The sequence below is a fragment of the Doryrhamphus excisus genome, chromosome 21 (assembly GCF_030265055.1).
Source record: "Doryrhamphus excisus isolate RoL2022-K1 chromosome 21, RoL_Dexc_1.0, whole genome shotgun sequence".
NCBI lineage: Eukaryota > Metazoa > Chordata > Actinopteri > Syngnathiformes > Syngnathidae > Doryrhamphus > Doryrhamphus excisus.
The window spans coordinates 1,407,389-1,434,445 of NC_080486.1; the positions used below are offsets into that span (position 1 = coordinate 1,407,389).

Consider the following 27,057-nt stretch of genomic DNA (forward strand, 5'->3'; position numbering starts at 1 on the left):
TAACCAAAAACTCACATGAGAAAAAATAATAAGTAACATAGAGTAATTGAAATATTAAAGAAAATATTTATTCTAATTTTATGAGAAACTAAATTAAGTTAAATTGGGAAAAATGTATAATTATGGGAATAACATCAAATATTATGGGAATAATGTGATATTACCAAAGAAAACTGATGAATATTCTTAAAGAAGAAAGTTTAAATGATTGGGAAAAAACCCAAAAAACAACATAAATAAAAAATAAAAAAAGAGCAAAGAGTGAAGTTGATGGTAATAAACGTTTTCACCGATACGACAAAGCCAATTTTATCTTTCTTGAAATATATATACAACTACTTAACACATCGAAGTGGCTGAATCGCTTCCCTCCATCTTTCACTATGTGGCCCTCGCTGGAAAAGGTTTGAACCCCCCCTGATGTACGTGTCGCACATGGTATCGATTTGTTCTGTCCTTCGTGAGAAGCGACAGACAATCCCAAAGCCTGTGTTGCATTAATGCGGCTGACGACGACGAGGAGGCCTGTGCCGATTGACGTCATGTTCTGCTGTCGGGAGAGCTGCTCCTCGCCGTGTTGTTGACACTGATTGCTCACACAAAACATAGCATAATGTGACTTTGCCAGGGAAAACAAACACCGCAGCCTCACAGACGATGCAAATGCCCAATTAAAGAAGATACAAACAAACCAAAAAGGGAAATAAAGCAGTGACAGTCAACAGTCACCATTTTTTTACCACGTTCTCTGGGCTGTAATATATTATTAGTAGGCATATTTTTTTAAATAAAGCGTTTTCAAGCATAAAAATGGCTCGATAAAGGGAATACAAATAGAAGCCATCCAAAAGACACATTCAGAATTTGTGATGTGTAGTATTCTACATTGGTCACTAGGTGTCAGTAATTTCAGTCAAATATTGGGTAAGACACGCAAGCATCAGACTTGATTAGTGAAGGTTTGAATGATCTCACAACAACACTAACCCAACGCGGGCTACCGTTGTGGCCCGTCCTATTCGTTCCCGACCTAGCATCGGAACACATTAACAGCAACACACAAGCACACGTCTTATTTTCACTTATTATGTGTATTATATTAAGTAATTGGAGTGTAAAGATTACTATAGGGGTGTTATTTCATGTCAAGAGAGCTCTAATCATTTTGAAAACCACATTGACAGCAACACACCCAAGCATGAATCTGAGTCTCTAAGGGTGAAAAGGGTGTCTGTATAATGTCAAAAGCTATATTTAGGTGGTATTTATAAATATATGTATATTCCATATATTTCTGGAGCGAATTAATAGTCATAATAATAATAATAATGCAAAAGTAAGTTATCTGCAGCAGTAGTTCTCCCGCATACTTGACAAGGCAGTTCGCACTAAGTGTCCAATGAAAGCAACAATTGGTTGATTGGCTTTGAAGGCCTCAGTGGTGCTTCTGCAAATTATCCGGCAATCATGAAAATCACAAACTCCTCTGGAGCTGAAAATAAAAGGATCATATTAGGTCAAGCATTTAATTAGCAAAGCAGCCTGCTCCTTTTTTTGGGGGGGGGGGGGGTGGTCTTGGCTTTGAAGCTCACAGCTGGTCACCCCAGATTGCTAAACGATGAATCGGTTTTCCATCTGTAGTGGAAGTCATCAAACATCTCCAAGAACAGACACTTGCTACAAGAGCGCTTTTAGATGAATAGCGACACCTTCCAGGAAGAAAAGTGGTAACGTGAGAAGTATAAATAGACAGCAGGCATCGGCTGCAAGTCATCTGAGAGGGGAGACCAAGAGGATTAACATTACGGCGACGACGAAAGCAGCCTGAGAATGATGAGGAGAGATTGGAGGAGGAGTGGGCGTCGGGGAGCAAAAGGCTAAGCGTACGGCGACTGAGGAGCTGAGATCTTCTCTTGGACCACATCGGGGACTTGGATCAGTGAATAATGGAACATCGAGCTCGTGTCTTCTATTCATGCTACAAATTATTCAACTGGGCAGCTTAGCTTTTGTCCACACTGAAGTTTTATTGCTCTTTCCAAAGCAACAAAAACAACCTTGAAAAAACAATCCGTCTAAATAAAAACACAAACGCTCGTCTCAAGCAAGGCGGCACTGCAGCACAGTAGTACCTTGTTTATCACAGTTATTTCTTTGGTCGGGGAATATTTCTCTTTATGCCATTTTTAACATTATTAGAGCCCTCTGGACACAAAATAACACCCCTATAGTCTCATCCTTGTGGAAATGAGTTGAAGTAGAATTTATAATGTGCTTTAAAAATGCTACAAATGTGGCTACATAATGATGCATGCTTTGGATGGCGGAAAAATAGGAATAACAAACAAAATGGCAGTGAAATATTAGCGTACATTATTGCATTATTTCATGGAAAACTAAATGTGGGATAATCCCTTGATTATTGTGATTATTTGGTTGTCGGTTAGAGGATAAAAAAGCTGTTTATTGTTCTTTATATGCTTTTTAATGCTATTAGAGCCCTCTAGACCCAAATAGCACCCCTATAGTCACCTTTACACACTCCTATTGCCCAATATAGTGGATGTATTGTGAGAAAGTGTGCTTGTGTGTGTAAATATGTTACGTTGGCATTGACAGGAAGTGACATCGGAAAAGTCGCTTGGGACGATTGTGCCTGTTGTGAGATCCTTGGGGATCACTCGGGATCCTCCGGGAGGAGTTAGGGCGAAGTTGCTTCAGAGAAGGAAGTCTGGGCTTCCCTGCTTAGGTGGCTCCCCCCGCTAGCCAACCTTGGAAGAAGACGGATGGATTATGGGAATCGATACCAGTGTTGGTAATCTTGGTATTGATATTTTGGTATTGATCCTCTCGTGGTGTCCACATTCCAAAAATGATAGATCCAGATGTTGATGTGGACTTGGATCACGGTCAGTTACTTAATGGCAGACTTTTATACATAAAAACTGTGACATTTTCCAGGAAAAGGGCTTTCCAAAATACTTAGTGTGTACTTGGAGCCTCCATCACATTCCCAAAGTATTGCCCGATGCCATCCGTTTACTCCAAGGCTGCCCGAGTGCAGGGAGTTCAGGAGATGGGTGTCATATGGAGGAGTCCATTGTCAACACGGTTTGACCTTCCATCCTCCAAGCGCTCAGCCTCGTCACCTCTGATTGATCCGCGGTGAAACCTTGAGCGTGTCTCCTATTTGCTTGGCTGCAAGCGTGTGATGGGTAAACGAATCGCGGCTGAGCGCCAGTCATGCGCGACCAAAGGCTTCACGGGGGCGCTTCTATTTGTGGATACATAAATGAAACCCAGATTATTATGATTATGATTATTATTATTATCGGCAGGCTGTCAGCTGTCAGATGAACGTTTGTTTACGGGAGTTGACGCCATGCTGTTGATAGGAGCGTCTCAATTAAAAAGGAAGTGGGCGGTTACCACATGTCCTCCAGAAATGACACAAGCGGCGGTCCAACTGTTACGACACAGTCCAATTCCCCTCAATCGGCTGTTCCAGTTACCCCAGGCAGACTCCAAATCAGCACCCGGACAATTACCTGCGATATTCCTTTGCATGGTGGGAGGGATCCTTGCACATTCAGGCCAATTATCATTATGCTGTGTTATCAGAGAATTTCATCTCTGTGGTAATTGATTTTACACGCCAATCAGACGCAGCTGAGAGGATGGCGGGTCTGCGAGACGGCTAGTGAGAGGAGAGGGAGGCGGATGGAGCAGCTGGAGGGCGTGGCGCTTATACGAGTGTGTCTGGTAGAGGCCTTCATCCCTGGGTCATGGATAGATAACACACACACACACACACGGTGACCTTTCAATAGCAATAAGATGCCAATCATTGAACTCTGCCACACAAGTCTGCCATTATGACATCCTGCCCCCCCCACCCCCCACCCCCACTCCCGTGAGACGGCTGGCCTTTAATGGCGCTGACAGGTTGCACAAACCCAAACATTGTGTTGATTCAAACAGCGGAGCGTTCGGTCGAGGAGCCTTGAGCTTAGCCTCGTTATGTCGGAGCTGAAACATTTGCCAAAAGAATATCTTTGTATGGAAACTCGGAGTGTGACAGCGTTTACTATAAAAGTATTCCACCTTTTATTTGGAGTTTTTTTTTTTTGTTTGTTGGATCTGCGCGATCTTCCATCAAGTACTGTCTTCATGCTTCTGATTGGCTGTGAAGCCATCATGTTAGAGTTGTTTTGGCGAGTGCAGAAAGTGTACGTGGTACAAACCGTGTACTACATAGTAGTACGCTTCTATGTGATGCGTTCCTTTAGAGCGGGGTCGGAAGGACTGACGTTTTTGAAAGGGGTCGTTTGTAGTCGGGTTCCTGTGAGGCAGCTGACTTGCTGGAATGGGAAGTCTGCTGATGGGATCGTTTTGCCGGGTATTAGAGAGAGAGACGGTAATACAGTAAACCTCGGATATATCGGACTCGGATATATCGGAAATTCGCTCACAACGGACAGATAAAAAAGAACCAATTTTTCTGTAATGCATTTCCAATAAAAATTCATTGCATATATCGGATTTTTTATAACGGATTTGGCCTATTTCGGACAAAATCTCCAGTCCCGTTCCAATGCATTTCCATGAAATTTCCCTCGCATATATCGGATGGCCGCATCGTGGCGCTCCGATTCGCCGAATCGTGACAGGCCGCTATACGACGTCATTTGCAGCGTTTGCAGCGTTGCCTGCGCGTCCAGGTACATTGGAAACATAGTCAAGGAAGTGCCTTTTTATAACGGATAAAATCCCATTTACGCATATACCGGATATAAATCCCATATATGCGTAAAACGGACATTTTCCGGTATACGCATATAACGGATTTCGCTTATATCGGACAAAACCAGTGGGAACAATTGAATCCGATATATCCGAGGTTTACTGTACTACAAAGTTCATGTACTTTGAGACCATTGAAACCGGACCTTACCAAAGATGGTATCTGCTTTGTATACAAACTGTAAGAAGATTGACAGGTCCAGAATGTAGTCCATCTTTCGACCTACGGGGATCAACGACGGATCAGCGCACCAAAGCTGATGTTCGTTTTCAAACATGGCGGACTTCATCCTGCTCCTTGGTTGCACCGCTTCCTTTTTCTCCGCTTTCCTCGTCACCAAGTGCAAGTGAGACATGCCCTTGTCATCCACGTACTCGCATGGGGTGAAGCAAACTCGACCTTTTCCAACGCTGATCCTGATTAAGGATTTGGGCTGTTTTAACTCCCCCACACCTCACCCCCCCTCACCCTCGCTAATGCAGTGCTCCGCACCGGGCTGACATTTCCTGGAGAAATAAGACTACTGCCTTATGGCGCAATATGTCTCTTTTCATATCCTGAAACCCGTACTTGCTTTCCGAGGACGACGAGTGGGTGAGACGATCTTCACAGGGCGGCCGTGTTTTCATATGTGACATTACGCCTCACGAATCTGTTTATGGTGGCTTTTCTTCATTGGCAACATTGGTAACTACTCAGCCCCCCCCCCCCCCCCGACCGGCTGACGGACATCAAAAGGTTAGATTCCAGAACGGCGGCAGCAATTAAGCAGCCTGGATAAACTAATTACACATCCAATAGAAGTGTTACGCATCAGAGGAGGATGGCGGCTCGGTCCGTTTTATTTGCCTTCTTTCATCTTGGCCCGGCTAAATCAAATGAAACTGTTATTGTGACAGAAAGGGCGGCTTTGCATCACAAGCGAATGAAAAATGTAAATGCGTAGGCCCGGTGTGTACCAAATGTGGTTTGGGGGCCATTTGCGGCACGGGACCCGCGGCACAATCGGAAACTGTAATTTAGAAAACAAGAAAACAAAAAAAATTATAATTAAAAAAAACAGCAGTAATTTTTTTCAAGTGTTAAAATATTTGTAAAATTTTTTAAAAAGGTCAAAAATAAGAATAAAGCTGAGATGCGTTTTTTCTTGATGTACTGTATATATAACATAGCGCCTCAGCTTTAATATCTACATGTGTTGCTTTACAAAATATCAAAGTGGAAAAGGTGCGTCCCTCGCTGGAAAAAGTTTGGACACCCCTAGCATAGGCGCTATTTCTGTCCACTTCAATCACCATGTGACAGACGATCACTAGGATGATAACTTGGTATGTTAATATATGTATATAATATTTATAAGGGAATGATTTCATTAGGCTCATCAACCCTGGTCATGTTTATGACCGTATTTTTCCCTGGATTTATTTTTCCAGGTGGCTCATAATGCAGTTTCTGCATTCCACTAAACAAACTGCAAAAGCAGTATATTTATTTGTATTTTGGAAATGTCCAAAAGTTTTCAGGAGAAAAGTACGGCAAAGTTGTTGCAAAGTTAGCTGACAACATCAGGTGTTGTTTTGTGTTGCTGCGGGTTTGTGTGCGTGTCACTTGTCTGTCTGGGCGCCATCAATGCGCTCCATGTTGCTTCAACCCTTTTACATCGCCACGACGCCATAACAGGGGGCCTCCTTGACTCCAGCTTCCCACAGCCTGCGTCGACTTCTTTTTCAAAAGTTGGGAGGGGAAAAAAAAAAAAAAGCGTCTCATATTTTGACAAAAACAACGGCGAGGCGTGCTGAAGAATGGGGGGAAAAACTTTGTACGTGTTTAGATATGACAATATATTTTTCACTGTCAGCAGGCGACAAGGAATTCTGTGCAAGAAAGGCCAGCGTTTGGATTATCTCCCTTTGCTCAGATGTAGCCTCTGACTCTTTATACTGCTACCATATTTCCATATACTCCATGTACACGTATATATATATATATGTACTGTATGCTCCATTGTCCTCCTTACATGTGGTCCATGAATCTATCTTACAGTTCTACACGTTTCACAGTTAATCCGCTTTCTGTTCTTCCTTTCCCGTATGAAGCTGAGGGAATTGATGGAAATACTGCAATCTTACTTGTAAATCCTTGTAATTTGGGGATGTATTTCTGCCCCCTCTTTGAGTTGGAACGCTGATTTTTGCAATATCGTCCAGGATAAGAAATGCAAATCAGATTTTGGGGCACATGGAGGGGCAAATGGGATTTCTTAGTGTTTGTTTCGGGCTGGTAAAATAATTTGTGGTGATACAGGAGTCGTTATTGGCGACTGTCTTTATTGTCGAGATGTCATTTCCAGTATTTGTCCGGCGCCTTGATGTCTTTGACAAAATACTTTGGCTCCTCCATGAATGTGTTTAACATATTCATGAAACGTCTTATATGCAAATACACCACTAGACACATTAGGTGAATTTTTGTGTGTATGGTTTCGGTATCGCCAACAGCCTGAAAACGTTCCCAGTACCGAAATCAGCGCCGTTGCACATGACTACCACAAAGTCAAGGATAAGAAGCAAAATCAAAGAAAGGCAGCCGGTTCTTGCGGAAATAGTTTTTGAGTTGTGGTAACACAGATGAGTCTCCGTCGACCTCCGAATTGGTATGAGCGTGCGCCTTTTCGGAAGTCTCCAAAATAGAAGTGCGGCAGATGAGAGGCTCCAGATAGAAGCGTCTAAAAAGCAGCGAGTCTGCACTTCTTTCAAAGCGATGCAGCCGTGTGCTGGAACGTTTTCATTTTCCTGTGCGCTCGGCTCGATCTGACAGTGAGACGTAATCTGACATTGGCCGCTCCGTGTGATTTTGACTTGAAAACTCATTGACAGCTGCGGAAAAGCGCTCGTTCAAACACACGGCTAAGCAGGACAAATGAATCCGAAGCCATCACGGAAGTGTGCGTTTTCTAATTTCACAGAAAAGCACCAGGCTCGTCGTGCTTGCTTTTTAGCCACTGAAGCCTTTTGGGAACGGTCTTACATTGCTCCTCTCCGCACTGTCCGCATGGCTCAGTGGCTTCAGGAGCGAGCGAACGAGCGAGCGAGCGAGCGAGCATACACCCTGCAAGGGAAACACGCTGAAGCCTGGAAAATGTGCTTGCTTAATTAAAGGAGGGGAATAGCCGCTGCAGCTATTTACACCTAATTCTGACATAAATCTGTAGTTATCGCACTAGCGAGACTGCGCTCCCCCCCAATTTAGGAGGTACCCCAGAGCCTTTCCTTAATAAGCAATCTTCCTGATTGAGCCGAGGTGAGACTCATAGGCGAAAGGAGGAGGGAAGCTGAATCTAACCAGAAGGGAAGTAGTTAGCAAAGTGCTGCCACGGCTATTCACATTGTTAGCATTCTATTAACCCCGTTTAGGACAGAGGGAGCAGTTGGTAAATTGTGGCCAGACGTGCGGTGTGGGCAGGAATGTGGCTTGAGGGTAAAGGATGCACGCTTGGCATTTCAACCTCTCGATACGCCGAGCCTGGACTCCTTCTCAGTCCATTTCTCCTAATTAGGAAGTGGTTTTATTTCTTAGGGCTATGGAACTAAACCGAGTTCCCCTTTTTGCACCTTATTTTGCAGAATAGAAGCATCGCACTCGACCTTTGAATTGTTTTCGGAGTGGACTCTTGGTTAAGGTCTGACTTAAACTGAAAGGTGCTCTAAATTGAAACCGTTTTTTAAACAGTTAATCACAGTTAATCCAATCAGTCTGTTTCAAAAAGCCAAAAATGTTAATGATCCAGTCCGCTGATGATGCTAATCAAGGTTCCACTTTGCTTGGCGTCGATGCTCAGATGGCGGCTGCCCATGTCCACGCCACTGGGGAATCACTGAGTGGAAAGCGCCACCTACTGTTTTGCATGTGGAAATATCTCCACTTTCCCAACTTTAAGATGGCTTGAATTTTGTTCTTGGGATTTATTTTTTACAGTTACACAGTTACCGCGTACAACCATTTACATTTATCGACAACAATTAACCAGACTATTCGTGAGTGTGAAAGCAGCTCTGACAAGGTGGCATGCTTTGACAGGTGGGGGGGGGTGGGGGTGCCAACCGATAATCTTTTCATTATGTTTTGCGAGGCCGCTGAGCACGTGAGAGCCTTGGCGTGGAAAACGCATTCTTACATCCCGTCTGTCTGCACATCAGTCGCTCTAAATGGAATGATTTGGCCGCAAGTGCCAGGTATTAGCTGTTTGTTTGGTGCAGCGGGACTGCCATTGTTGTCACTCCAAACAGGACTTCTTCAATGCTTATTCAGCGTCGCTTCAGTCAGTCTGTTCACCCCCCCCGAACCCCCCCACCCCACCCCCAGCGTAAACACAAGGGCCGTGCAGCGACAGCGGCAGACATTGTGGCAGGGAGCGTTGGCGTTTCAGATGAGTCGCTCCTCGCCTGGATTCCCTTGGATCCCATCAAGGGCTTCCGTGCTCTCGTGTTATTAGCTGGCTTGCTGCCTCGCATTAGCTTAGCTGGTGTAAAAAAAAAAAAAAAAAAAAAAAGAAACACTAAACAGCAGATGATTATAGATCAGTAGTCAATTAAATGAACATCTGAGCTTCATTGTGATGATACATGTCTTACTGTTACTTACCCAGCATGCATCTCACGTGCAGAACTTGCAGTATGGATGTCTGGAAGCCGGCTCCTCTTCACCCTGCAATTAACCAGCAATTTGTTTTAGTCTCAGCTAAATAAATGACTAACCCTAATTAGCTCCTCTCCCTCCCCTAAATAGTCCCTCTGGTATGCAATTTAGACGGGAACCCATTCGTGTCTGGCAGCTCGTGTTAAGACCTGAAATCATCGATCATTCATTCATTCATTTTCTACCGCTTATTCTCATGAGGGTCGCAGGGGGGGTGCTGGAGCATCCCAGCTGTCCAGGTACACCCTTGACTGGTGGCCAGCCAATCACAGGGCACATATAGACAAACAACCATTCACACTCACATTCATACCTATGGACAATTTGGAGTGGCTAATTAACCTAGCATGTTTTTGGAATGTGGGAGGAAAGCGGAGTACCCGGAAAAAACCCATGTACGCACGGGGAGAACATGCAAACGCCACACAGAGAGATGGCCGAGGCCTGCACGCTAACCACTCGACCACCGTGCAGCCCTATGTCCTGATAATAATAAATCTATAATCCTTTCCCCGGTGTGTGGATGCCCCGGTTTCCATATGAGTCAGTTTTTCACATTTTTGGCCAAAGCCAATTTTTTCGCCCAAATTTTCCCCAATGAAATGAAAGCCTCCCGGGCCTGCATTGGTGTTTTTGCATCCCTATCCGTACTACCAACAAAACAGCTCCATACAACGTTCCATCTCCAACATGATGTCATTCTGCTAATACGCTCCTACAGAAGTGTTATGGTACTAAAGTTGGAATTATCCGGAATTATATTGGAAATACTCCAAAATGGGGGCGGCACGGCGGTCGAGTGGTTAGCGCGCAGACCTCACAGCTAGGAGACCAGGGTTCAATTCCACCTTCGGGCATCTCTGTGCGGAGTTTGCATGTTCTCCCCGTGCATGCGTGAGTTTTCTCCGGGTACTCCGGTTTCCTCCCACATTCCAAAAACATGCTAGGTTAATTGGCGACTCCAAATTGTCCATAGGTAGGAATGTGAGTGTGAATGGTTGTTTGTCTATATGTGCCCTGTGATTGGTTGGCGACCCGTCCAGGGTGTACCCCGCCTCTCGCCCCAAGACAGCTGGGATAGGCTCCAGCACCCCCGCGACCCTCGTGAGGAAAAGCGGTAGAAAATGAATGAATGAATACTCCAAAATGCGCTGAATATCCACCATGTTGTCTTATTTACCTGGATGCTACAGCAAGGTAATGGTGGGAATGATTGGGAAAACTGGATATTCCAAATTGGTTGAGACATCACATCGGTGGAAAATCGGCCCCGACCGTACGGGTTGTACCTGCAGAGCTATTTTTGGTATTTGGACCAACCAAACGGTCAGACGTGTTTTTTGTGAAGCGGCGGCGGTGAACAATGACTCATGAAGCCAGCGTGTGACTGCGCCTCATTATGTATCTGGGTGCCATGTGGCAGCGAGCGCCTCGCCGTTGGTTGCTCTGCCAAGCGATAAGAACACAGAGTAAGCCACTCGCCGTTCCAGCATACTGGATTTCCACTCGGAATCATCTTTGCTGGGAGCTGCTCTATTTCTAAAGTAACAATTCCCGCCGAGCGCCGTGTTGACTTTAAATTCTTGACATGCTCAGTGCGGGTAGCTTTTTTTTAAACAGATTATCAACGGCAAAGCTCTCGACTGCGAAGCGGAAAAGTGAAATCCCAAAAGGGCGAGATGTTTGTAAGGCTGTTAAGGCATTGTTAATGAAGGACACTTTTGAGCGACGATTAAAGCTAATAGCTTGTAACGGGGTGCTCTAATTGTTGTTGATTATGTAAGGACTTTCATCTTCGAGCCCTTTATGTCGTAACGTAGCTTCGATTTAACGAGAGAAGCCTTCTAATTGAGCGTGTTATTGCGGATTAGCGTGATGCGAGCCGGGACCAGCTCCTAAAAAGGAAAGGTGGGAGCCCGTTGTGCTGACTGGATGAACACCTTTTTAGCAGAGCGGTGCCAGCTTAATATCGGCTGAAGTCAGCACGCGGGTTTGCGACGAGAGGGCACTGCCAACTGGGAAGTGTGGGCGGAGGCTGGCACGCTCGCCGGGCTCCCGCTTCATTGCTTCGCCGCTTGCTAGGCTGCGTTTTGAGCTGGAAGTTCATGAGAGAGGATGTTGTGTGTTGTATTACTGGACAAAGGGGTCAGCAACCTCGCGGTGTCATCGGCTTGGCAGCTTCTCCGCCTTTGGATGCCTCGTTTGGCTCAACCCGAGGCACGGCGACGCCAGATTGTCACAATACAGTCAACTCTGATGTGGCCGCTTTTGTCTCATGGCGGGGTGTGACGGCTACGGAAATAGAGCACTGTCACCTGCTAATGACTTCAACGAAAACAAGGGATGTAACACCGTAAACATTGGCGGACTAAACATCGACAGACCTTATCCCCCACAGGAAGTACTCAGAGTCTTTAATATGTTCCTCATTTTCTCTTGCGTCTACTATATTGGGCAATAGGAGTGTAAAGGTTGACTATAGGGGTGCTATGTCATGCCCAGAGAGCTCTGATAATGTACAACTGTATTTAGACGGTCGTAAACAGGTTCTCTACACCAACTCCACTGGTCAGTAATGTTTGGAGAGTTTGGCGGCCCGAAACCCACGCAAAACGAAACTCAAATCTGAACCCCCGATGACACTTCCTGTCCTCCACGCACTCAGTTGTTTTGGGTTTTTTTTAGCATCGAAACACATTTACAGTCTTATATATGTCTTAATTGGCTTATTTTCTCTTAAAGATGACTATGACTGTGACTATAGGGGTGTTATTCTGTGATGTTAAGTCTCTAATGTTAAACTGTATTTAGAAGCATTAGATGAAAATATTCCATTTATAAATAAGGAATCCTACTTTTCAAAAATTCACGTATCACTGTCCAATCTAGAATTCCCATGACTTTATTAGCATTATTCCGGAATGTCAACATTGCCGCAGCTTGAAGGAACATAAGAAGAAAGTCTAAACTTCCCCAATAAGTGTTATATCATTTTTTCCTTTTCTGCTTTTTGCGGCGTCATTGCAAGTCACACGGCATGAATATTCAACACAGACCTGGAGGAAATACAATATATGCTTGAGTGACAGTACCTGAAACCCTCCCCAGCTTCTTCACAAACCTTGTCTCTCCAAATCCCTCCTGGACACCGCCTGGTTGCCTCCAGCATAACAATTGAAATCCCACCTGATAATAGCTCCTGTCGCACTGACAGCTGTCATCAAGTCAGCCGTGTGCTCTCCTTTAGTTTGCTTCTCAAATTAGCAAGTGGATTTTCTCGCCGTGCTCTTTGTTCCTTTGTCTAAAAAAAAGGCCAAACGGACCCTCTGGGAAGGCAAACGGGCGCCGAGCAACTTTTGGTTCTTGTTGTTGGGAATGTAAGTTTGATTGAATTGAAACGACGACGAGTAGAACGCTGGAATTTTTAAGTATGGGTTCCCGTGAAAGACATTGGTGGGAATAAATCATGCATGTGTTGGATGTGCATGATTGCCGCTTCACTGAACTGTACCGTTTTCTTGCTTTTGACACAAAATCAAAGCTTTTGTCACATTTAGTCAGCTAAAAAAATATATATATCAGAGGGAAAAAAAGATCGAATGAGAAAACGTGGAAATTTCATCATAAAGTCATCATATATATATTTTTTTTTATTTTATTTGGGCAAATATATGAAACATAACAGTGTATTTCTTACATCAATCAAAATTTCCATTATTGACATTTGTATTCAACTATCTTATCACAAGCCCAAAAGGAGTAGGCTGAAGCAAAAGCTTATAAAGATATTAAGATATTATATGTTACAAATATAAATAAGATATTATATATGTTATAAAGATACAATCATGTTCATGCCACAGTCTTGTTTTCCCCTGTTATTATTATCATTGTAATATTATTATTGTTATTATCATTATCATTATTGTTATAATCTTTATCATTATTACCATTATTATTGTTATTATTATCACCATTATTATAGTCATCATTAATACCATTTTCATCATTATAGTTGTGACAATTTTTTGATTTTTTTTTCAATTATTTAATTTTACAGACTTCATTGCTTCATATTGCAAGCAGTAATAACATTTAAATTTGCTAAATATTACAGAAAATGTATTTATTTTGCTAAACAAAACAACACATTAAATAGGAAAAGTTGTGAGTTGGACGTTTATGAGAGATATATGCAGACCATAAGTTCCAAGACCAGTGATCAGTGATGGAGGAAAACTGATGATCGTGTAGCTTGTATGCTTGCAATCTACAACATATAGCATTATTAATATCCTGTATGACATATTTAACTTATTCTGTAGTTGTGTCCCTACCAGCCGGTAAATGCATATCGCATAACAAGCAGAAATGCACAAACAATCCCACTCCTGCATTCCAGTAAAACCAACACCTGAGCTACCTGGCTTCAGTCATACCTGGAAGTCCTCATGAGGAAAACTTGCAACCTTTTGCGGTTTGTCTCGTTGACCCCTTTCCAGGGAAAGCGAACGGATGAGAAATGAAACGAAGGTGTTGCGGCTGTGAAATGTTTGCACACAATATCACACCACCGGAATCGAGGCTGAGATTCTTACAGCGTGGTTTTCTAAAGGAAGCCGGCCTCTGTCGTTGATTGACAAAACACGATAAATCTTGTTCATCTTCAATTATTCCTGCTATTGAAGTCCACTCCAATACTTTTATTCTAGGATTTAGGATTGCAGACAGGCAGTTGGCAGAAGGGTCACTCGTTAGAGTTTGGAAAAACATTCCATTCCTAACGCAATGCATGTCAACAGTCGCCTGTTAATGATGTCATCAGCGTTTGACTGCATAGTTGACTACATTTTCTTTAAGGGGAAAAAAATGCATTACAGAATGTTTTGGTTAAAGTCGGACCTTCTGGAACAAATTAACGACGCTAACCAAGGTTCCGCTGTACATTTCTGTTTCTGTCGTTGATTGACAAAACACGATAATCTTGTTCATCTTCAATTATTCCCATTATTGAAGAATCTGGCAGATCGGCTGCACTGGTCCCAGTAAGAAACGGGGTGAAGGTTTGGCGAGGCCGTTCCATCTCGCTGCCAACAGACACTCTCCAAGGGTTTGTGCAGGCAGATGCCCGCACCGAGCAGACAGCCAGCGAAAACAAGACTGCTTACGCCGCACGTGTTGGGGAGCCTCCAGGGGTCAGCCATTATTTGGTGGATTAGCATAATACTACAAGCCAGCATTTTCAATGGATTATCAATGACCGTCCACATAGATGGATGAAATCACTAATTAAGTGGTTCGGTCCACATTTGCTGCTCTCAACAACTGGGGAGCAGTTTGTTGCGGGTTTATGGTAGCTGATGGAAGATTAAAATTTGGATACAGATGCTCCAGTTTTTCCAGGGATATAAAGTGTTGTTATTCCTTGTTTATTGATTTCGGACCTTCATATCGTCAATTAAGTTGAATTTGTCATTCATAAATGGAATATTTACCATCTAAATCAGGGGTGGGCAAACTACGGCCCGGGGGCCACATCCGGCCCGCCAAGTGCTTGAATACGGCCCGCCTGTTCTTTGCAAAGTATTTCATTTAAACTCAGCATACAACCTGGCATCATGGCTTGAGCCAACCTTTTGATGGTTGAAGTAGCTGGTTTATCAATTTCGTTATTTGATGTGGTCTGTTGTTTACAAAATGCTCCTAAAAAAGGGACACAAGCACATAATAATAATAATAAATATAAAAAATATATATTTTCCAATAATATTAAATAAATAATAATTATATTAATAATACAATCAATAAAATATTATTAATTATTACCATTAATATTAATTAATAATAATATTAAATTAAAAATAATTATTAATATTAATGATATTAATTAATAATAGTACTAAATAAAAATAATTATTAAATAACAATAATAATAATAATTATTATTATTATTATACATTTAATTTCTAACACACTTTATATCAAATAAATAATTTCAAAGTGCACATATAGCAGATTGCATGACACTTTTACATGTAAAACGTGTGTGAAATATACGTGTAAAAATTGACCGTTACGTGTAAAATATTATAGTCTGGCCCCCCCGTCAATGTTGTTAAATCAATGCGGCCCACAAGTCAAAAAGTTTGCCCACCCCTGATCTAAATCATTATTGGAGATCTGTAGACAGGAAATAACACCCCTACAGTCTCCTTTACATGCAAATGACTCAATATGGTGGACCACTGCATGAATTTGCTTTTATTGTCGCTGAATTTAATGGAAAACAGTCACTTGCACGTCATACCCGAGAGCGTGAACGTAGCATGTCGCGTTGGCCGCATACATTGCTGTTGTGCTGGCGCCAATAAAAGGCTGATTTGTGCACAGCGATCCCGCCATAACGTCATTCCGCCAGCATTACGACATTTTATATGCGTATCCGCCTGAGCTGCTGCGGTAATTTTGTTGCTTGACTCGACTGAAATACCAATGAAGCGTTTGTGTTTGTCCAGAGAGGTTTGGCTGTATTTCACATTAAAAGTGCGCCGCTGACTGCAGAAGTCCTCCCACTCACATTTTCCCAACTCCAAGCTCTGATCATTTCCAATAATGCGGCATTGATTACGTCTATATGAACGAGTAAATTACATCCAGCTCTGGTCTCCGTCCGAGAGGAGAAGGCGCTCCCCAGTGATAAGCGGTAATAAAGACCTCATCTTCGGCAGACTGTTTACTTTATGAATGCATCACTTGAACCCGCCGCGCTTCCCGTTTGGCATCCATTTCCTGTTCGGTGTCACCACCTCCACGCCACTGAAAGTAGGAAGAACAGTCGGCGTAATGTTTATCGTTAGCATAACGAGACAGTATTTTTGCTAATCAGACAATATCATACACAGTATATGAGTACGCCGCAGTACTCGCCTCATCCTGAAGGAGCGTGCATGAGCTGAAAGGTCCATTAAGTTAGCGTTTTTGTTTTGGCTTTATTGGCAGCATCCGGAGAGCAGCAAGTCAAATGCATGAAATATGTATATTTTTATATATTATTATATTATTTATTTTTTATTTATTTTATTATATAAATAAATATAAATATATATATATATTTTAATAATATATTATATTATTTATTTTTTATTTATTTTATTATATAAATAAATATAAATATATATATATTTTAATAATATATTATATTATTTATTTATTATTTATTTATTATTTATTTATTTTATTTTATATATTATAATTATTTTACATATATATTATATTAATAGGGGGATTATATTATATATTCAAATTCATCAGGAGATAACTGTTGCCAATTTGCAGAACAATAGGTTGCATGTACTTAATTAAAAAAATACATAGGATTGAAATATTTGTTATATATGTCCTCTTAATGAACATAAAGGATCAAAAAAAAAACAAAAAAACAAAAAAAACAACCAGTGCCTCGGTAGCCATGCAGGCCACTGGAGCTTTTGGGAGTCGTGTAGCTGTAATGGCACTCAACTATGTGTGCTAAACATCTAAATATAGAACTACGATGTGGTGAATAAATAACCGGGTGCGAATATGTGTACTTTAAAATGAGAAGAGCACGTCCTTCCTTACCGTCATTTGAGATACACAGCTCTTCCAAAATCCAACAGCATTTGCCGATGGACTATCTTTATTTCTGCTATTTTAAGCCCACCCTGACTACTTAATGAGCACGAGTGTGTGTGTGTGTGTGTGTGTGTGTGTGTGTGTGTGTGTGCAGCGATCACAAGATCAACCGCTGCATCTAATCCCTCATTAAAGTGGATGGCAGCCTAAAACCGGTGTGCTTCTGCTGTGTTTGGCACCAGAGATGTACACAGGAAATTCTACAAACGGGCAACTCTTCATCACGCACATAAACACACACTCCGTGTGGGCTCCTTCATTTGGATCTCTTAGTTCAAGTCATCGCTAACAAAGTGCTAAATGTATTTCATTTTTTAGCCCAGTGGAGCTGATTGCCGCACGCTCTCCTCACGGCGTGGGAAAACGTACTTTTAACGGCTTCTTCCCGTCCTCTCGACTGTCGTATCTTTGCAATCATTCGTCACAATCAAGTGGCGCAGAACACTTGACTCCCTCGGGGGAATTGGGCTTACGGTAGCAGTGGGAATCTAAGGAGCCGCTTGTGTTTCATCAGTGAAGGCTGCACACAACGATAGCTTATCTGTACGACACCTCGGTTAGCATACGCCCCGGTTTGCATGTTTTTTGGTTATATTTTCCATTTAGTGGACATTACTACAAAACATTCTTGTGCTCGGACGGGCCCGTTTTTAGCAGGGCCCAAGTCCACTCCAATATTTTTATTCTAGGATTTAGGATTGCAGGGCATGACAGGCAGTTGGCAGAAGGGTCACTCGTTAGAGTTTGGGAAAACATTCCATTCCTAACGTAATGCATGTCAACAGTCGCCTGTTAATGATGTCATCAGCGTTTGACTGCATAGTTGACTACATTTTCTTTAAGGGGAAAAAAATGCATTACAGTACGTTTTGGTTAAAGTCGGACCTTCTGGAACAAATTAACAACGCTAACCAAGGTTCCGCTGTACATTTCTGTTTCAGGTTTGATTACTACTATGCATTTATCGCAGTGGGGCCCGGAACCAATAAACCAGGGATTATTGTGCTAAACTCTCAATGCCACAGGAATTGGGTAAAGTCTTTCTCCAGTGCTGAAACGTGCCTTTTTTTTAAAGACGGGTTTGTGCACGAGGACACTTTGCCTGTCAGTGTGTCCGAGTATCATGATCTTCCAAGCTGAGAAAGCGAGAGAAAGAGAGAGAGAGAGAAAAAAGGCCCAAGCTCCCTTTTCCCGGGAGTCATCTGTCAATCATCTCGGATTCCGAGGTAGGCAGGGAAAGCGACACATTGAGGGAAATAAGAACAAAAAAAGAAGAAGAAAGTCTCCCTGTAGAATGACTAAATAGACCTTCAGTGATCTGACATAGGAGCCTGGAGCTGAATCACAACGACGCTCTGCACAGTAAAATACCCACAGTGGGAATGCTGAGCCTAAGCACACTATTGATTTTAATCATCTCTTAAAAGCAAAGACTTAAATAAATAAAACAGGACCTGAAGGGCAGGGGGGGGAAATTGGAAAACGTGCGAATGTGGAAGATGACGACTGAATGGATTTTTTTTTTTTTTTTTTTGACACCTCACATCTTCATCCGCACCCTTGGTTGGTCCGACTGACCCTGCAGACCTTGTCGATTGAGACGGCGAGAAGGTGCGACATTCACACTCTGCCCTGGACGCTGATGACATGCTTCTCTGTACCATCGCTAATGAGAGCTGCAGCTTGATGGCCTGATGGGAAGGGAGCGTCACATGACTGAAACGTGATCATGTGCTTTGAACGTATTCCAGGACTGCTTATTATTCCCTTTAAGGGAGTAGCTAAGTGACTTTTAACACACTTAAAAGTAGTAGTCCTTTTTTTGTTCTGCATATCTACAGTACTTTTGTGTTTAGCGAAGATGCCAACATCCGCCTTGGCTCCGGACCCGGGACCCCGGGCGCCCCGCGATGGTCGCATTGGAAGCTCATTGGGGTCGGACACGACATAGCATAACAAACGGACCAATGGACTGGAAGAACTCCCTCCAACAGAGGGTTATGGATCATGTCTAGGAACGCCTCAATGTCACCTTTGGTGCAACTGGAAGTCGGCGTCTGTTCCTCTAAACTCAACCACCCAAGCTATGACCGTTTCATGTTGGAGGCTGACAAATCACTCCCGACGGTGGCTTTTACACAAATACCATGTTTCAGGTAGCGGCCATCATCCTGTCCTTCAAAGCACGCCACATAAAAGATAATGGAATGTAAAATGATGTTTTATATCCGGGAAACGTGGGGAGGAGGTGCTGAAGGGCCCACTCCACTATGATTTTAAGCTCGGTGAATCTCCCAAATTGACAGCTACTAAAAGGCGAGGGATGCATCATGGGAGCACATGTTCCTGCTTCATAAGCTCCCCTCTGTTTATGTGGCAGCCGCACACTGGTGCTTATGGTGGTTAACCAGAACAGCCCAGACTGGATTGGATTTCTCCCACTGGGGCCACAAAAGAGCCTCTCAACTGTTGTATGACACCAATACTCGGCGTGCCTGTGAAGGGTCTGGAAACAATTACCGCCATTTTAAAAAGACAAAATCAACCTGGGACGCATAAAGGCTACCGGAGCATCGCTACCGGACAGCAAGTCCAACTAGATACGCGTGGTCCGCCATCACCTTGTTGACCACGGTCCAGCCTGGTCGACCTCCGGCCGACCCTGAGCCATTTGAAAATACGATTGTAATCCTTGTGAGGATTTGGCCCGGGTGTCTATTACCGCTGTAATCTGTCACACTGGCATCCAATATTCATTCCACGTCCAGGTTAAGCCCCTCTTTCTGTCTGCGCCACCTATCACCATGGAAGACGGAGCGAGGAAGACACGGTCGGGGGGGGTGGGCGGGCGGGCGGGCGCTGGCCCGTGGAGGGCAATCCAGTCAAAGCATGGAAAAGGGTTAGTTTTGAAATTGAGACATCACAGCTTCAATGAAGCCCCCCTCGGGGTCATCGGCCATGGGTATGTTCTATTACTCGGTTACGTCACGTTGAGATCTGCAATAAGGGAGATCATATTTACTCATGAAATTGTTCATTCTGTCCGGTACTCTCCTCTAATTTGACCTTGGCCAGAAAAGGATGAATAAATGAAGGGATGGTTTGGACTTGAGTATCGGTATCCGAGGATCGGTATTGGAATCAGCAGGCATCTTTGACGGATCCGTCTACGGTCGTCGTTCTTCCCCAGCTAACACGCAACAATTCTCAAAAATTAGCATTTTATCGTTTTACATGGATAAACTATAGAATTCTGCATGCATGCAAACATGTGACATCACATGACTATAAGAGGTTTGGTCATTCTGTAACCATCCCCATATAGTGGCTTACTGGTTTGTATTAACTTTATTATTATTATTATTATTATGTTGACTTTGTATTCCCAACTTAGAACTTAAAATGTATTATGTTCTTATGGTTAATATATTGGTCAATTTATTACACTCCTTACTGTCCATAACTCTCATAAATCAATCCAAGGCCTTAATAACCAAAGCAAATATTTGAAAAAATATTTAAAAAATTTGGCAAATACTGCCCATGTTGTGTCAGATGTACCGACAAGGCTAAAATGAGGGAAAAGTGTGTTTTAAAGAGGCATCAAGGATGAAGAGCAACAACGCAAAGAAAGAGTGGAGGTATGCGGTTCCAGGCTGGGTTTGAATTTGCTGTCTGGGCTCCGCGTCCGACACATCTGTCACATCTGTCACACGTGCAGATTGATTTGATTGGCGGGAGCTCATCCATCTTGATGTCTTATCAGCAGGCAGTAAATTTATATTCCCTCGAGTCCCGTCCTCCATCAACGGCTGCGTTGTCGACAGGCCGAGGTTGTCGGCGCCGCGTTCACATCTTCGTTTAAAAAGGTGTCCGTCCATATGGATCTTAATTGTATTGTAGGGGGGGGGGGGGGGGTTCTCAAGTCATTTCAGTAGCCTAGATCTTCCTTATGATTTTCTGTTAAGTGATCATAATGAACAAAGCAATTCTTCTAATTAGCATCCCACACTCTTCTTCCCTGGAGTTCAACTCCAGCTGTGCTTTTTCTTTGGCTTTTTGGCAACACCAGGACATGGGAAAACAGGATGTTTGGTCACCCAGCTATACAGAGCCGTAATTCAGAATCACAGTAGCATTAGCATACATAGCCAAATGTAAACAACTACTTGATGGCTCCTGACAAATCCCCCAGGGATGACGAGCTTCACGAAGATAAATTTTGACGTCTTCGCGTGTTTATTGTTTCTTCGCCACTTCAACTCGCCAAAAAGCGCCGGCTCTGCGAAGCGCGGCGGAATGGAGTCTTCAGTCACATTCATGAGCTTCTGTGTTTACGACATTGTTGATTTTTATTCGTCTCATTGGCCGTTAAATTAGGTTAACAGTTTGACAGTAATGGGGACAATGCGAAAGGAATTTAGAGTAGATTCCTGCCAACAGCCACCGACGGAAACCTGCACGCAATCTCTCTCACACACACACACACACACACACACACCATTTCTATGTTAATCTGATTAAAATGTTTTTTTTTGTGGGCTGATGACATTAGCCGCAATTAAGCACTCCAGCAACTTCTGCTCTGGCTTTGTTTTCTGCGGCGCTTAAACCCGCCCCCTCTTGACCCTCCTCCTCCCCCATCTTGACCACTCATCACCCCGCTGGGATTTATAGCAACATCTTTAGTAATTACAGCAATGCTGCGTTCAGGGTGCGGTCAATTATGCGCACATGTGCCAAAGCATTAATTGCTTAACAGGGCCCTCACAGGTTCCCCTCCAGTAAAACGCAGATGTCTGCCATCGATTTTCACGAGGCCGTATACACTCAGCATTTTATCTCTTTGCTCTTGTCGGGCTGGAGGTTATTGATCTACATAAAGGCTATATTTTGAAGTGTGGGAGACAAGTAGCGGAGGATGCATTGATAAAAGATATTTAACCTGCGGGTTCAGGGGAGTGCTGGATGGCGGACCAAGGATGGCAGGTGCTACACGCAGCACATTTTCAGGCCCCGGAGACAACGTCTGCATTGGGGATGTCTGATAATCGGCCATATTGGCATCCGTTCATATCCGTACTAAGGTCTTCTTTATTGTGGCTTTTGTTCCCAGTGAATTTCCGTGAAGTAGGATTCCTAGCTGGAGCGTAGAGAACGTGTTTACAACCTAAGTCCGGGTTTTTTATTATTGGTGAGAATAAATAACCCCCGTATAGTCATCTTTACCCCCCTATTACCCAAAATAGTAGACATAGTACAATAAAATTGGGCACAAATAAGACTCATGTTTGTTGCTGTAAAGATGTTCCAGTGCTTGGGGAGCTGATTAGGGTGCTGAAGTCTGGTGCTTGTATGTCATTTACAACATTTACAATAATATTGCTGACATCTGGTGACCGACTCAGAGCATAGAAAGCCTGTTTCCGACCCTCTACATAAAGATTTTTATATTATTAGAGCTCTCTAGACATAAAATAACACCCCTAAAGTCACCTTTACACTCATATTACCCAATATAGTAGACAATAAGTGAAAATAAGACATTGTAGACATGTTTACTTTCAGTTTCTGAAGAGTACTTCCTATGGGGCTGTTGTATCATCAGTATATCATTACTGACACCTAGTGACTAGTGTGGAATACTACATATCACAATGTCTTTGAATGCATCTTTTGAATGCCTTATTTTTTATGCTTGAATATACTTACTTTAGGAAAATACCTAAAATTTAAATATGATTACCTTAAATATGATTTTTTTTTAAATAATAGGTAAACCACAAAACTGTGATTTCAAGTCCCGGGTATCTCGTATCGTGCGGTCATTTTCAAACGACCAATAGACCAAAACGCCATCGCCGTTCCGGCATGGCACGGGTGTTTTTCCACCCTCTGAAGAGTGATTACGCATACGGGGCACCAGATGCTGCGGTTAATGTCACACCTAACCTGCCACCGTGAGACGGTGTTGTGAAACCACGGTGGAATTTTCCACTGCCAATCTGGTCGTCTTCCTCGCAGCCTTGACTTAGCGGAGCAGGAAGTTGCCTGTAGGGGATGGTCCGGGCAGGATATTAATGGAGCCCTCCAACAGTTAGAATGCCTGAGAGATTGCTGTTTCATTGTCACCTTGCTTTGGAGGACGAGTGACTAATAAGCGCTGCAAGTTTTTGCAAAGCTTGTTAGCGGAAAGGAGCCATTTCGCACTTGAGCTTTGTGTTGTTCAGGAAGTCAGAAAGCCGGAACGTGCATACGTGCGGTTAAAAGGTCAGGGGTCGTTCAACCTTTCTCTAATGGAGGCCACATCCTGATCAATAAAAGGATGCAACTTGATTTGATATTTGGTAACTTAATATATAATATTATATTATATATTATATTATATTATATTATATTATATTATATTATATTATATTATATTATATTATATTATATTATATTATATTATATTATATTATATTATATTATATTATATTATTTATTTGATTTTTTCCTTTAATATTTCAAAATTATGCCACTAAAATGTATGTATATAAGTATATTTTACTTATATACTTAAGTTTTAAGTATATAACCATATATATATAATATAATATATAATATTATATATAATAATATAATCTGTAATATAATATATGATAACTTATTTGATATTTTTTCCTTTAATATTTCAAAATTATGCCACTAAAATGACTAGTTTTCATTTTACATTTGTTTTAAGTATGTTTTACTTATATACTTAAGTTTTAAGTATATATAATATATATATAATATATATTATAATATATAATAATATAATAAATGATACCTTATTTGATATTTTTACCTTTAATATTTCAAAATGATGCCACTAAAATGACTAGTTTTCATTTTACATTTGTTTTAAGTATGTTTTACTTATATACTTAAGTTTTAAGTATATATAATATATATTATAATATATAATAATATAATAAATGATAACTTATTTGATATTTTTACCTTTAATATTTCAAAATGATGCCACTAAAATGACTAGTTTTCATTTTACATTTGTTTTAAGTATGTCATATAAGATTATAAATGTAAATGTGGATAAATGGATAGTTCGTAGTGATAAAAGGTTTTTCACCGATTTGACAACATTGAGATGCATTTTTCCTTGAAATGTACGTAACGTCTTCGCATATCTACATGTGTCGTCAAAGTGGCAAAGTCGCATCCTTTCATCCTTCACGATGCGGCCCCCGCCGGAGAAGTGGTCTCGGCATTTGCCTCATTAGACGGTCTTCCACGCGAGGCCGGCTCCTCTCCTCCTCTTTCCGCCACATCAGAGTCATTTCCACACATGCGCCGGGTGCCATCTTCAACCTAATCAAGTAGTGGATTATCTTTTCCTGATAAATTGGAGCTTGTAGCACTTGAAAGGTCCTCTTAGCGGAGAGCCTCTGGCAGGCTGATATCGCTCCCAGGGAGCTTGGTAATCACGTGTGGTAAATGGGACAAATGTTTTTGAAAGACCTCTTCAGCAGGAGGCTCGGGGAGTTCATGCTTGTACTTGAAGCCCGCTGGTAAAATCCAAATATTCCCCAGAAGATTTCTTGGATTTTTAAAAAGTGGCTTCACGCATGAAAGCAGAGAGACGGCCTGACATGAGCGTAGATGACTTAACAAATCATTTTTTGTCCTTTTTGTAGGAAAACCCCTACATGTGTAATAACGAATGCGACGCCAGCACAGACGAGCTCGCCCACCCTCCGGAACTCATGTTTGACATCGAGGGCCGCAACCCGACCACGTTCTGGCAGTCCACGTCCTGGAAAAGGTACCCCAAGGCTCTCCTGGTCAACATCACGCTCTCGTGGAACAAGACCATCGAGCTGACCGACGACATCGTGCTCACCTTCGAGTCAGGCCGGCCGGAACAGATGGTTCTGGAAAAGTCACTGGACTACGGGCGGACCTGGCAGCCGTACCAGTTCTACGCCACCGACTGCCTGGATGCCTTCACCATGGAGCCCAAGACGGTGCAGGACTTGACCCAGCACACATTGCTGGACATCATCTGCACCGAGGAGTACTCGCGAGGTTACGTGTGGAAGTACGATAAAACGGTTCGCTTTGAGATCAAGGACCGCTTTGCGCTGTTCGCCGGCCCGCGGCTCCACAACATGGCGTCGCTTTACGGCCAGCTGGACACCACCAAGAACCTGAGGGACTTTTTCACCATCACGGACTTGAGGATCCGACTGCTGCGGCCTGCCACCGGAGCTACCATGGTGGACGAGAACAACCTCTCCAGATACTTCTATGCCATTTCTGATATCAAGGTCCAGGGCAGGTAAGACCTCCGCATGGTTCCTTGTTGGCCAGGTACGTCCACGTCGTGGACAGCGTCACCAGTCGGAATGAATCAAACCGCAGCATTCCTCGTTAGCGTTCATTTAACTGCCTGTACGTTTAATGGCCGCATCATCAGCTGTACACTTTCAGCTCACAGCGGGTCGTAATCAGCGCCTGATTTACGGCTTCGGCGGTGGGTCACATGACGGGAAAACAAGATGCCATTATCCAATTAACGGAACGCTCAACACATGCGTGCCTGCTTCTGGTACCCAGCTCCACGTGCCGCCGGGGCACCATCCTAACTGGGATGTCCTTCACTTCGCCGGAATGAAGATTTAATCGCTGCGGTTTGGCTTTTTGCACACGAGAGAGGCTGGCAGCCCCCGACGCAGCGCAACGTCACAATAATCCGAGGGCACGGTAAGAAGTGTCAGAGTGGTGGTGCCAGACTGCGGTTCACAACTTTGGTTGTGTCACAGTACGGCTCAATATAGACTTGGGAGGAGGAGGAGGAGGAGGAGGAGGACAGCAAAGGGAAGGAAAACCGACAACGGAACAAGAACAGGATCTTTGAAAAACATTCATTTGGCCTCAATCTGATGAAAGTCATATACAGTAAACCTCGGATATATCGGATTCAATTGTTCCCACTGGTTTTGTCCGATATAAGCGAAATCCGTTATATGCATATACCGGAAAATGTCCGTTTTACGCATATATCGGATTTATATCCACTTCCTTGACTATGTTTCCAATGTACCTGGACTGGGCAATGAAAAGAGACGTAAGGTAATGAGAATTGAACTTTATTGGACTCTGAGCATAACAAATTGTTAATTAAGCTAGGCCCCGTTACGCCCGTCAGGCCTACGTTATTTCCAATTGTGAGGTTAAGATCTCATTCACTGCTGTGCTAGTATTATTGACGTCACTCACTTTTATATTTGTCCTAAATCTGGAGCCAGGAGAAAGACACGATGCGGCCATCCGATATATGCGAGGGAAATTGGAACGGGAGTGGAGATTTTGTCCGAAATAGGTGAAATCCGTTATAAAAAATCTGATATATGTAATTTTTATTGGAAATGCATTACAGAAAAATCGGTTCTTTTTTATCTGTCCGTTGGGAGCGAATTTCCGATATATCCGAGTCCGATATATCCGAGGTTTACTGTAGATTAAAATACATGAAAAACGAGTCAATAGCTACGTATACATGGACCCAAATATTCCAATTCCATTCGGGTTATTTGCTCAATCGGAAAGAATGTAACCTTTGTATACACCTCATTCCCAAAGAAAAGTGCCAATCCCAATGAATATATAATCGGATTCACAGGGATGGAATATTCCTTTCCCCAATCCGATTGAGTTATCTTGTATCAGTCGGAATGTTGTCAGACTGCGTTCTTCTTCGTGATGTTTTTCTTCTTCTGTTGTTTATTGGCGGTTGGCAAGCAGCTTTGGTGTGCATTAGCGCCATCTGTGGAACAGAATCTAAACCCTTCTATACGCCATTCACAAGTCCACTTTTATTAAAAAAGAAAATACATATC

The 27,057-nt window shown here is 42.8% G+C and overlaps 1 protein-coding gene across 8 annotated transcripts in view; it reads left to right on the forward strand.

The window, feature by feature from the left end:
* The window catches only part of ntng1a (netrin g1a), a 74,876-nt gene that overhangs the window by 8,974 nt on the left and 38,845 nt on the right, over positions 1–27,057 (forward strand). For all 8 annotated transcript variants that reach the window (XM_058059926.1, XM_058059928.1, XM_058059930.1 and 5 more), the window contains one exon: positions 24,853–25,496. In XM_058059926.1, coding sequence (XP_057915909.1) covers positions 24,853–25,496 — 644 coding nt within the window. The remainder of the gene's footprint in view (positions 1–24,852; positions 25,497–27,057) is intronic.